Genomic DNA, 12,657 nt, shown 5'->3' with positions numbered 1-12,657 from the left:
GGTGTTCTGAAACAGGAGTGGACTTGGCATGTTTGAGAAACAAGGAAGTCAGTGTGCTAGAATGAAAAGATCAGTGGGGAGAGTGGTGGGAAATGAAATTAACTTCAATTTTATTCTGTGCAAATTAATTGATTGGTGATTAAGAAAATAACTATTGATCTCATGAGTAACTATGAGATGAAAAGTTAAAAGACCTGATTGCTTAACGTCTGAGACACATTTTCGCCCCAAATCTAATAGATATGTAAAAGAAGCTTTGCCAGATAAATAACTGAGGTATCCCAAATGCTTTGGCATATCCCTTTAAGGACCTATCCGCAATTCAGAGGCGTAATCACTAGATGGTACTGGAGGCTGTATAATCAAGAAGTTATTTTTTCCGCAGTGGTTAAGTGTTTGGCTGCTAACCAAAAGGTCAGCAGTTCAAATCCACCAGCTGCTCCTCGGAAACTCTTATGAGGCAGTTCTAGTCTGTCTTATAGGGTTGCCATGAGTCGGAATCGACTCGATGGCAGCAGGTTTGGTGTTTTTTGGTTATAAGTGGAGAATGGTTTATAAGAAACCACAATTTTATTTCTTTGAGTATCAGTAAACATACCAGTAAACAAACTTTTTGAATGTGGTAGAATACAAGAGTGAGCAGGCTTTTTAAACAGAAAACTAAACAGCTTTAGGGTGCTTGCCACTTTGTTGTATGTATTATAAGCTTTGGCTTAAAATGTCAACTCTGTAGACACTTGAATATGCACCAGTCTTTCTTGACTGATCACCACTGTTGTTTTCCTTCCTTAAACAAGTGTCTGAGGCTTAAAGCCACAAGGTAGCTATGAATCTAGCCACAAGGGATATGGTCTTTAATCTCTGTAACACTGTCTTTTTAGGCTTCTTAGCAAATTTTTCTCATTTTAACATCAGAGGAATAAAAAGCCTTTCTTGGATATTTCTCAGTGATTAAGTGCTTGGCTGCTCACCAGAAGATTGGTGTTTTCAAACCCACTCAGTGGCTCCATGGCAGAAAGACCTGTGTTCTGCTCCCGTAAAGAGTACAGCCTAGAAAATCCTGTGGGGCAGTTCTGCTCTGTCACGTAGGGTCGCTATGAGTTGAAATTGACTTGACGACACCTAACAACAAGCCTTTTAAACAGAAAATTAAAAAAAAACTTTTTTTTTACTAAATATTCTACTTCTAATCGTCAAGACGTTTTCCTACGTGCCCAAAGGGAACAGCACAAGAAAGAAATATGCAAGATCGTGTGTGTCTATTCTAAGCCTCCAGGGCCTCTTGATGGCTCTTTCACTTCTCTAAGCTTAATATTGCTTAAATGTTTTTCTGTATATAGCAGTCAAGGACACATGAAAGCATTCAATCTTGTGGCTCAAACTACTAATATATAAATATTTTTAAGAGTGTTTTCCATATACCCCAAATATATCAAAACTTCAAACGGTGACACAAAAGTTCCCCATATTTAGATCAAAATTTTTGGAGTATTTAGAACTCAAATACAATAAATTATTTGACTTTCTGTTATTTTCCTGATAATCTAAAATCTAAATATATATAAGTGCTTTTGGTACCAACTTATTAGCTATAAGCTGTTATAACTAGCATTAAAAATTAATAGAATTAAATGAAGAAAAAATCTGTAGAGTCAACTAAGGAGGAAAGGTAGAAGAATATTATTGCGCATAGATAATTAACAATATCTCGTCCTTTTTTAAAGGGCAATTTTGTTGTTACAGACTTCGGAAGACCAGGATACTTATAATGTTACAGTAAGAAATTATGGCAGATTGTTATGGTAAGCATATTTTTTTCCCCATTAATTCTGTGACTCTGTTGGGTGTTTCCAGTGAAAGCCATGAGACCGGTGAGGTGGTGAACAATTTGCAGAGTAGTGGGACATGTATACACGAGGAGAATGATGACATTCCCCAGGATATGTCATTCCCACAATATCAGGCTGTGTTAACAGTTTTATGTACCTCTAACAATACCTAACCCCAGTATAAGAAACTGATGGTTTAGATCAAGTTTCGAACTGGTATTTGCAGACTGGACAAGAGATCATGTAAAAGAGAGGCAGTGGCTGTCTTTAATAGTAGAAGCCTGGTTAATTGGAAGAGGAATTGAATTTATTCTGTTTTGCTGTAAATCCTTAAACTGGAGATTTATTTTAGGGGTCCAGGAACCCTTTGAAATTTTATGCATAAAATTGTGTGTGTGTGCATTTTGGGAGTAGAGAGGGAATCATATAGATTTCCTCAGATTCTCAAAGATATCTGACTCCCCCTCAAAAATAATAAAAACCAGTTGTTTTAGAGGGTGGAACCAGGACCAGAAATTGGAAGTATTATGGAAGGAAGATTTCCTAAAGTTGAGAGCTGCCCCAGAATTGAATGGTTCAATATGAACATTATTAGAACTATGGCTTGATGTTTTGGGATTAGTGCTTGCATCTTTTAAGGAGCTATATACAGTCGGCACTCCGTATCCACGAGTTCCACATCTGTGGATTCAAACAACGATCAAAAATATTCGGGGGGAAAGAAGTTCTGAAAAGCACAACTTGAATTTGCCACACACTGAGCACTACACTGAGTCCACGCGAATGAAGTGATATTGTAGGCGTACCCTGCTGTAGCCTCCCACCATTTCATGGATTCTCAGTCTCTCTCCAGCGTTCATTGTCTGAGCATTGTTCACCTGGCATCTTGTCATTATTCCCTGAACAATATAGTACTGTATGACAGTTATTTACATAGCATTTACATTGTATCAGGTATTATAAGTAATCTACAAATGATTTGAAGTATACAGGAGGATGTGAATAGGTTATATGCAAATACTATGCCATTTTATTTAAGGGACTTGAGCACCTGAGGATTTTGGTGTTCATGGAGGTCCTGGAACCAATCCCCTGTGGATTCCAAGGGACTGTAGTCGAGTTCTGAGATAGCCAGTTCTTTTCTGTTGTAACTATATACCTGCATCATATCCATAAACAGGAAAACTTTACTGTCCTCCCACTTCAATTCTTTTAAACTATTCTATTTAGGATTTGGTAGAGCTCTGTCAGTTCCAAGAATTTCTTGAAGCAGAGGATAGATATGTTATAAGAAATTGTATGGAATACAATGTCTGTTCTGCTTAGTTGATGTTTCATTTAATGTAAACATAATATTTTAGAAGAAAATTTTTATCTTCCTGTGAAAATAGTTTGTCTGTTTTCTTTTTATTTTTTTAACAAATATTTCAAACATGCAGTAAGTAGTAAAGTATAGAGCTTAATTTAATAAATACCACTCAGATGTAACAGATCTTAAAATTTTGTCAATTTGCTTCAGATTTCTTTTTCAAAGAAAGTTACAGGTAAAGTTGAAGTCCCCTTGTCCTATTCTTCTCTCTCTCCGAACTAATCACCTTTGAAGATGGTGTTTATTTGTAAAAAATACTTTTAATATATATGTATATGTCCATTAATGCTCTAAGGTAGCTTTCTTTCCTTTTTCAAAATATCTCTCAAAATCAGAATTTATTCGTTTTATAAATCCTCTTACTTTCATAAAATTTTAGAAGCAAAAGATTGCCTGTATTTTTCGCTTCCACCCATACGACCCAAGGTGAAAAAGATTTTATGAAAAGATTTCCAACAGAACATTAAAAATAGAAGCAGATTTGGATTATAGTGATAGATACCAGAAGAATCACAAAGATAACAGTGTTTCTATCCCAAGTGATGACAGCTTATAAAACTTCTCTTCATTTTTAAATAAGCAAAGCAAATTATTTTTCTGTTATTAATAACTGTTGCACTTAAGTATCATGTATGACAATTTATATTCCTCTTCCTATTAAACATAGAAAAGCTTATATAGTTTTGTCTATGGAATTTTAGTGTAAATTTCAAAATTTGAATGGATGGTGGATCCAAAGAAAATGGATGTGTATATGAACAGTTTCCACAAGGTTAGATTTATTCTGACTAGGTATTCTGTGTCTTGTTAAGCTTATCAAAGATGCTAGAACCATACTCATAAAGTAATATTTAACTAATGTATTAAGCTTTAGAACATTAGAGTACTATGTAAAAAATCAACTTGAAATTATTTTTGTAACTTGGAATTTTAATTAAAGTTTGTTGAAAGAAACTTTGTAATTTAGCAGAGCTAGTCATTTTCACATGTAATTTAAAAGAAGCAAACTTTAATTTTAAATCCCCCAGTACATCCTATTTGAAATAAGTGATATGCTTTCTATTTTAATTTTTAAGTCTTTTCTACAGCTTTAACACAAATAGATTATAGTTTTTTCTGAATTCCCACCATGAAAAAGAAGGTGTAGATGAAGTTATTAAAAGAACTTTTGTGTAATAATATCTGTATATTTTAATGATGCAAGCCAGAATTATTTTTGATATTAAAAGTAAGTTGCATTTTGCTTCTTAGTTCCATTGGCGAATATGATAAAGCTATCCAGGCTTTTAAGTCAACACCCCTGGAAGAGTTGGAGGACATCATAGGTCTCGCATTAGCTTTATTTTTGAAGGGTCTATATAAAGAGAGCAGCAAAAGTGAGTATATTACTTGAAGCTAAAGGACATGTCTTACTGTTCCAGAGCTAGGTACAACTTATTCATGATGAGCTTACATGCAGAAAGATATAATGTTGAGATGGGGGGGGGTGGTTGCTATGTATTAAATGTGATTAGGAGTCAGAAACAATACTTGGCCCTTTTTACCTATTACCTTATTTAGTACATTATTATGATGAATTGTCCTTATAGCAGTGTTACGAGCTGAGTGTTATCTTCATTTTACAGATGAGGAACCTGAGGCCCAAGATCACTTATGGTAGATATCTGAGTTAGCATTTGAAAGCAGCTCTTCACTACCCCACACTGCTTAAATATAACTTTCTGATAAATGAAGACTTCAGCTATTGTTTGTAATGATAGATTTTAGTTTATCCAAAAATGCTAACTGAGTGCATGTCCACATATATGGGTCTAGCTCATTGTAAGTACCCACACTGCATGATGGAATTGCTGGTCTCCACATGGGAATTTTGGTGGTATCTCAGTGGCTACAGGATTCCACTTCTGGCCTGCGCTGGCTCTTGAAGATAGTGACTCAGATTCTTAAGTCAGAAGTTGGAGAATGTCACATAATAATTCTAATGATATCCACAGGATCACCTTGGAACAGCTAAACTAAGATTATTATAAATCCATATTCTATCCCCTTGTAAACAGGGAACAATTAAAATATAATTTCAGTTAGATCATTTTGAAAAATAGGATTAGGAAAGGAAAAATTCCACAAAAGTTTGTCAGTCAGGATTGATTTTATTTTGTTTTGTTTTTCTTTCCAACTGTGTATAACAGCCTATGAGAGAGCCTTGTCTATTGTTGAATCAGAGCAAGACAAAGCACATATCTTGACAGCGCTGGCAATAACAGAGTATAAACAAGGAAAAATGGACACAGCCAAGACATTGCTCTTTAAATGGTATGTATAGTTGACATTAAAGCTTAACATGACCACATACTTAACTATTTGAGATAAAATTCAAAGCAATGTAAATGAATTCTTAATATTGTAGGAGAGAAAAAGGATTGTGCCCACCTGGTTCTGAATTGACAGTTGGGGCTAGAGATCCTGGTTTAATTCTTAGCCCTGGATCCATCAGATCCTTCAAAATCATTATTTCCTGTACTTTGTGTGTATTATTTTTTAAGGAGCCCTGGTGGTACAGTGGTTAAGCACTTGACTGCTAACCGAAAAGTTCGAACCCACCAGCTGCTCCATGGGAGAAAGATGTGGCGGTCTGCTTCCATAAAGATTACAGCCTTGGAAACCCTATGGGCAGTTCTACTCCATCCTATATGGTGGCTATGAGTCAGAATGGACTCAACAGCAGTGGGTTAAAAGAGTAATTCATCACCTTATGTAGTAGGATTTTGTATATTAGTATTAGATAGTTTTTGTTTTTTCTTTTTAAGGCAAGGCAAAAATTGGAATTTTCTTTTTTAATCAATATTGAAATTTATATAACACTATCTGCTTTTTTTTTTCTCTCTTATACCAAATTATACTGTAGTTGTTTGTACTGATAGAAGTGACTATGGCTAATTAACGTCCTTTTATGTTTGGACTCTGATATCTGTTAACCTGTATAGTAAAGAGAGTTACTATGTATACTTTAAAGTAAGCTATTTACTCCAGAGCTGCCTGTGAAAATTCTTGATTATAAATAATGTTTATAAAAACTAAGTGAAAAGCATTTTGTTTCCCCTTTTAAAAAATAGTAGAAAGATACACTGGTAAATATGTGATTTTTTTATTTTTATTTTTTATTTAATTGTACTGTAAGTGAAAGTTTACAATTGAAGTTAGTTTCTCCTACCAAAATTTATATATACATTGTTATGTGACCCTAGTTGTTCTCCCTATGACAGCACACTCCTCTTTTCCACCCTGGATTTTCTGTGTCCATTCAACTAGCTCCTGTCCCTTTCTGCCTTCTCATCTCACCTCCAGACAGGAGCTGCCCATTTCGTCTTATGTATCTACCTGAGCTAAGAAGCACTCTCTTCACAAGTATAATTTTATGTTTTATAGTCCAGTCTAATCTTTGTCTGAGGAGTTGGCCTCAGGAGTGGTTTCAGTTTTGGGCTAATAGAGAGTCCGGGAGCTATGTCTTCCGGGGTCCCTCCAGTCTCAGTCAAACCATTAAGTCTGGTCTTTTTACTAGAATTTGAGTTCTGCACCCCACTTTTCTCCTGCTCCATCAGGGACTCTCTGTTGTGTTCCCTGTCAGGGCAGTCATTGGTGGTAGCCGGGCACCATCTAATTCTTCTGGTCTCAGGCTGATGGAGTCTCTGGTTTATGTGGCCCTTTTGTCTCTTTGGCTAATATTTTCCACGGGTCTTTGGTGTTCTTCATTTTCCTTCATTCCAGGTGGTTTGGGACCAGTTGACACATCTTAGATGGCCACTCTCTGGCTTTTAAGACCCCAGATGCCACTCACCAAAATGGGATGCAGAACATTATCTTAATAAACTTTGCTAATGCCAGTTGACCTAGATGTCCCCCGAAAGCATGGTCCGCAGAACCCTGCCCTTGCTACTCTGTCCCTCAAAGTGTTTGGTTGTATTCAGGAAACTTCTTAGCTTTTGGTTTAGTCTAATTGTGCTGACTTCCCCTGTATTGTGTGTTGTCCTTCCTTTCACCTGAGATAATTCTTGTCTACTATCTAGTTAATGAATTCTGCTCTCCCTCCCCTCCCTCGTAACCATCAAAGAATGTTTTCTTTTGTGTTTTAACCTTTTCTTGAATTCTTAAAATAGTGGTCTTATACAATATTTGTCCTTTTATGACTGACTAAAGTCACTCAGCATAATGCCTTTCAGATTCATCCATGTTATGAGATGTTTCATGGATTCATCGTTGTTCTTTATCATTGTGTAGTATTCCGTTGTGTGAATATACCATAATTTGTTTATCCATTCGTCTGTTGACGGTTGCCTAGGTTGTTTCCATCTTTTTGCTATCGTGAACAGTGCTGCAATGAACATGGGTATGCATATATCTATTAATGTGATGGTTCTTATTTCTCTAGGATATATTCCAAGGAATGGGATAGCTGGATCATATGGTACTTCTATTTCTACCTTTTTAAGGAAGTAAAAAATTGATTTCCAAAGTGGTTGTACCATTTTACATTCCCACCAACAGTGTATAAGTGTTCCAGTCTCTCCACAACCTCTCCAGCATTTATTATTTTGTGTTTTTTGGATTAATGCTAGCCTTGTGGGGGTGAGATGATATCCTATTATAGTTTCGTGTGACAGATCTTACTTCATTAGGATATATTCCAAGGAGTAGGATTGCTGGATTGTATGGTACTTCCATTTCTGGCTTTTTAAGGAAGCACCAAATCGATTTCCAAAGTGGTTGTACCATTGTACATTCCCACCAACAGTGTATAAGTGTTTCAGTCTCTCCACAGCCTCTCCAACATTTATTGTTTTGTGTTTTTTGGATTAATGCTAGCCTTGTTGAGGTGAGATGGTATGTCATGGTAGTTTTAATTTGCAGTTCTCTATTGGCTAATGATCGTATTTCCCCATGTATCTGTTAGCTGCCTGAATGTCTTCTTTGGTGAAGTGCCTGTTCATATCCTTTGCCCATTTTTTAATTGGGTTATTTGTCTTTTTGTTTTGAAGTTTTGCAATATGTTGTAGATTTTAGAGATTAGATGCTGATCAGATTTCTCGTAGCCAAAAATTTTTTCCCAGTCTGTAGGTTGCGTTTTTACTCTTCTGGTGAAGTATTTTGATAAGCATAAGTGTTTGATTTTTAGGAGCTCCCAGTTATCTAGTTTCTCTTCTGGTGTTTGTACGTTGCTACTTATGGTTTGTATTCTGTTTATGCCATGTATTAGGTCTCCTAGCATTTCCCTATTTTTCTTCCATGATCTTTATCATTTTAGATTTTATATTTAGGTCTTTGATCCATTTAGAGTTAGTTTTTGTGCATGGCATGAAGTATGGGTCTTGCTTCATTTTTTTGCAAATGGATATCCAGTTATGCCAGCACCATTTGTTAAAGAGACTATCTTTTCCCCACTTAACGGACATTGGGTGTTTGTCAAATATAACCTGCTCATAGATGGATGAATTTATGACTGGATTCTCAATTCTGTTCCATTGGATGTATCTGTTGTTGTACCAGTACCAGGCTGTTTTGACTACCGTGGTATAAATAGGTTCTAAAATCAGATAGTGTGAGGCCTCCTGCTTTGTTCTACTTCTTCAGTAATGCTTTACGTATCCGGGGCCTCTTGCCTTTCCATATGAAGTTGGTGATTTGTTTCTCTGTCTCCTTAAAAAATGCTGTTGGAATTTGAATCGGGATTGCATTGTTTCTGTAGATCGCTTTGGGTAGAGTTGACATTTTCACAATGTTGAGTCTTCCTGTCCATGAGCAAGGTATGTTTTCCACTTATGTAGGTCTCCTTTGGTTTCTTGCAGTAGTTATCTTGTAGTTTTCATTGTATAGGTCTTTTATGTCTCTGGTTAGATTTATTCTTAAGTATTTTATCTTCTTGGGGGCTATTGTAAATGGCATTGATTTGGTGATTTCTTCTTCAAAGTTCTCTTTGTTGGTATAGAGGAACTCAACTGATTTTTGTTTGTTTCTCTTGTATCCTGATACTTTGCTGAACTCTATTAGCTTCAGTAGTTTTCTTGTGGATTCTTTGGGGTTTTCTGTGTATAAGATCATATCATCTGCAAATAGAGATACGTTTACTTCTTCCTTAGCAATTTGGACGCCCTTTATTTCTTTTTCTAGCCTAATTCTTCTGGCTAGGGCCTCCAGCACAATGTTGAATAAGAGTGGTGATAAAGGGCAGCTTCGTCCGGTTCCCATTCTCAAGGGGACATGCTTTCAGACTGTCTCCATTTAGGATGATGTTCTCTGTTGGCTTTGAATAAATGCCCTGAATTATGTTGAGGAGTTTCCCTTCTATGCCTATTTCACTGAGAGTTTTTGTCATGAGTGGTTGTTGAACTTTGTCAAATGCCTTTTCTACATCAATTGATAAGATCATGTACTTTTTGTGTTTTGTTTTATTTATGTGATAGATTACACTGATTGTTTTTCTAATGTTGAACCATCCCTGCATACCTGGTATAAATCCCACTTGGTCATGGTGAATTATTTTTTTAATATATTGTTGAATTCTTTTGGCTAGAATTTTGTTGAGGATTTTTGCGTCTGTGTTCATGAGGGATATTGGTCTGTAATTTTCTTTTTTTGTGATGTCTTTACCTGGTTTTGGTATTAGGGTTATGCTGGCTTCATAGAATGAGTTTGAGAGTATTCCATCCTTTTCTGTGCTCTGAAATACCTTTAGTAGTAGTGGTGTTAACTCTTCTCTGAAAGTTTGGTAGAATTCTCCACTGAAACCATCAGGGCCAGGGCTTTTTTTTGTTGGGAGTTTTTTAATTACCTTTTCAATTTTTTCTTTTGTTATAGGTTTATTTAATTGTTCTACCTCTTGTTTGTGTTAGTTTAGGTAGGTAGTGTGTTTCTAGAAGTTTGTCCATTTCCTCTAGGTTTTCAAATTTGTTAGAGTACAATTTTTCATGGTTTTCTGTTGTGATTCTTTTAATTTCAGTTGGGTCTGTTGTGATATCACCCATCTCATTTCTTATACAGGTTATTTGCTTCCTCTCTTGTTTTTCTTTTGTCAGTTTGGCCAGTGGTTTATCAATTTTGTTGACCTTTTCAAAGAACCAGCTTTTGGTCTTGTTAATCAATTGTTTTTCTATTCTCTATTTCATTTAATTCTGCTCTAATTCTTATTATTTCCTTTCTTCTGGTGCCTGAGGGCTTCTTTTGCTGCTCTCTTTCTGCTTGTTCCACTTGTAGGGTTAATGTATTGATTGTGGCCCTTTCTTCTTTTTGGATGTGTGAATTTATTGCTATAAACTGACCTCTGAGCACTGCTTTTGCTGTGTCCCAAAGGTTCTAGTAGGATGTGTATTCATTCTTATTTGATTCTGTGAATTTCTTTATTCCATCCTTAATTTCTTCTATAACCCAGTAGTTTTTGAGCATGGTGTTATTCAATTTCCATGTTTGATTTTTTTTTTTCCCTTCCTTTTTCTGTTACTGATTTCTACTTTTATGACTTTGGTCAGAAAAGATGCTTTGTAATATTTCAGTGCTTTGAATTCTGTTAAGGCTTGCTTTATGGCTTAATATGTGGTCTGTTCTGGAGAACGTTCCATGTGCTTTGGAGAAGAAAGTATACTTGGCTGCTGTTGGATGGAGTGTTCTGTATATGTCTATGAGATCAAGTTGGTTGATTATGGCATTTAAATCTTCCATGTCTTTATTGACCTTCTTTCTGGATGTTCTGTCCTTCACTGAAAGTGGTATGTTGAAGTCTCCTACTATTATTGTGGAGCTGTCTATCTCTCTTTTCAATGCTGTTAGAGTTTATGTATTTTGGAGCCCTGTCATTGGGTGTATAATATTTATTATAGTTACGTCCTCCTGGTGTATTGACCCTTTAATTATTGTATAGTGTCCTTCCTTATCCTTTGTAGTGGATTTTACTTTAAAGTGCATTTTGTCAGAGATTAATATTGCCACTCTTGCTCTTTTTTGATTGTTGTTTGCTTGATATGTTTTTTCCTATCCTTTGAGTTTTAGTTTGTTTGTGTGTTTAAGTCTAAGATGTGTCTCTTATAGGCAGCATATAGATGGATCACGGTTTTTTTTTTATCCATTCTGCTGCTCTCTATCTCTTTATTGGTGCATTTAGTCCATTTACATTCAGCATAATTATTGATGGGTATGAGTTTAGTGCTGTCATTTTGATTTTTTGTGTGCGTGTATTTGTGTTGTTGACAGTTTTCTTTGTTCCACTTAATTTTCTGTGCTAAGTCATTTTTCTGTATGCATTTTCTTTTTATCTTTTTCATTGTTGTTGATTTTGTATTTGCTGTGTCTTTTTATGTTTTTCTTCTTTTTTATTTTGACGTGTAGGATTGTTAGTTTCCCTTGTTTTTAACTTAATATTTACCCCTGTTTTTCTAAGTTTAAACCAGTCTTTTATTTCTTGATATTGCCTTGACTCTCTCTCCATATGAAAGATCTCTGACTACATTTTTTAGTCCCTCTTTTTTGTTTTAATATTGTCATCTTTTACATACTGACGTCCCTGTTTCCCTGTTGTCAGTGTTTTTGCTTTGATTTACTTTTGTGATTTCCCGGTCTGGGTTGATATCTGGTTGCTGTGTCCTGTGTTCTTTTCATGGGTTTTCTGATGTTACTGATTTTCTAACCAAAGGACTCCCTTTAGTATTTCTTGTAATTTTGGTTTGGTTTTTGCAAATTCCCTAAACTTCTGTCTATCTGGAAATGCCCTAATTTCGCTATCATATATGAGAGACAGTTTTGCTGAATATATAATTCTTGGGTGGCAATTTTTTTCTTTCAAGGCTTTATATGTGTTATCCCATTGCCTTCTTGCCTGCATGATTTCTGCTGAGTAGTCTAAGCTTAGTCTTATTGACTCTCCTTTGCAGATGACTTTTCATTATTCCTAGCTACTCGTAAAGTTCTCTCTTTATCTTTGGTTTTGGCAAGTTTGATTATAATATGCCTTGGTGACTTTCTTTTAGGATCTACCTTATGTGGCATTCGATGAGCATCTTGGATACATATATTCTTATCTTTCACAATATCAGGGAAGTTTTGTGCCATCAAATCTTCAACAATTCTCTCTGTATTTTCTTTTATCCACCCCTATTCTGGTACTGCAATCACTTGTAGGTTATTCTCTTGATAGAGTTCCGCATAATTCTTAGGGTTTCTTCATTTTTTTAAATTTGTTCATCTGATTTTTCCCCAAATAAGTTGGTGTCAAGTGCTTTATCTTCAATCTCACTAATTCTGACTTCCATTGCCTCAACTCTGCTCCTGTGACTTTCTATTGAGTTGTCTAATTCTGAAATTTTATTGTTAATGTTCTGATTTGTTTGCTGTCTCTGTATGGATTCTTGCTGCCTGTTAAATTTGTCATTATGCTCTTCTCTAATCTTCTTAAATTCCTCTGTTGCTTTGTCTGTGTGT

General features: G+C 35.6%; 1 protein-coding gene across 5 annotated transcripts in view; it reads left to right on the top strand.

The window, feature by feature from the left end:
- The window catches only part of SKIC3 (SKI3 subunit of superkiller complex), a 108,533-nt gene that overhangs the window by 48,821 nt on the left and 47,055 nt on the right, over window positions 1-12,657 (top strand). For all 5 annotated transcript variants that reach the window (XM_023730124.1, XM_023730125.1, XM_023730122.1 and 2 more), the window contains 3 exons: window positions 1,725-1,802; window positions 4,450-4,574; window positions 5,388-5,511. In XM_023730124.1, coding sequence (XP_023585892.1) covers window positions 1,725-1,802; window positions 4,450-4,574; window positions 5,388-5,511 — 327 coding nt within the window. The remainder of the gene's footprint in view (window positions 1-1,724; window positions 1,803-4,449; window positions 4,575-5,387; window positions 5,512-12,657) is intronic.

The sequence above is a fragment of the Trichechus manatus genome, unplaced genomic scaffold (genome assembly GCF_000243295.1).
Source record: "Trichechus manatus latirostris isolate Lorelei unplaced genomic scaffold, TriManLat1.0 scaffold00032, whole genome shotgun sequence".
Taxonomy (NCBI): domain Eukaryota; kingdom Metazoa; phylum Chordata; class Mammalia; order Sirenia; family Trichechidae; genus Trichechus; species Trichechus manatus.
Note: the sequence above shows the minus strand (reverse complement) of the source record. Positions and strands in the feature narration are given on the sequence as shown.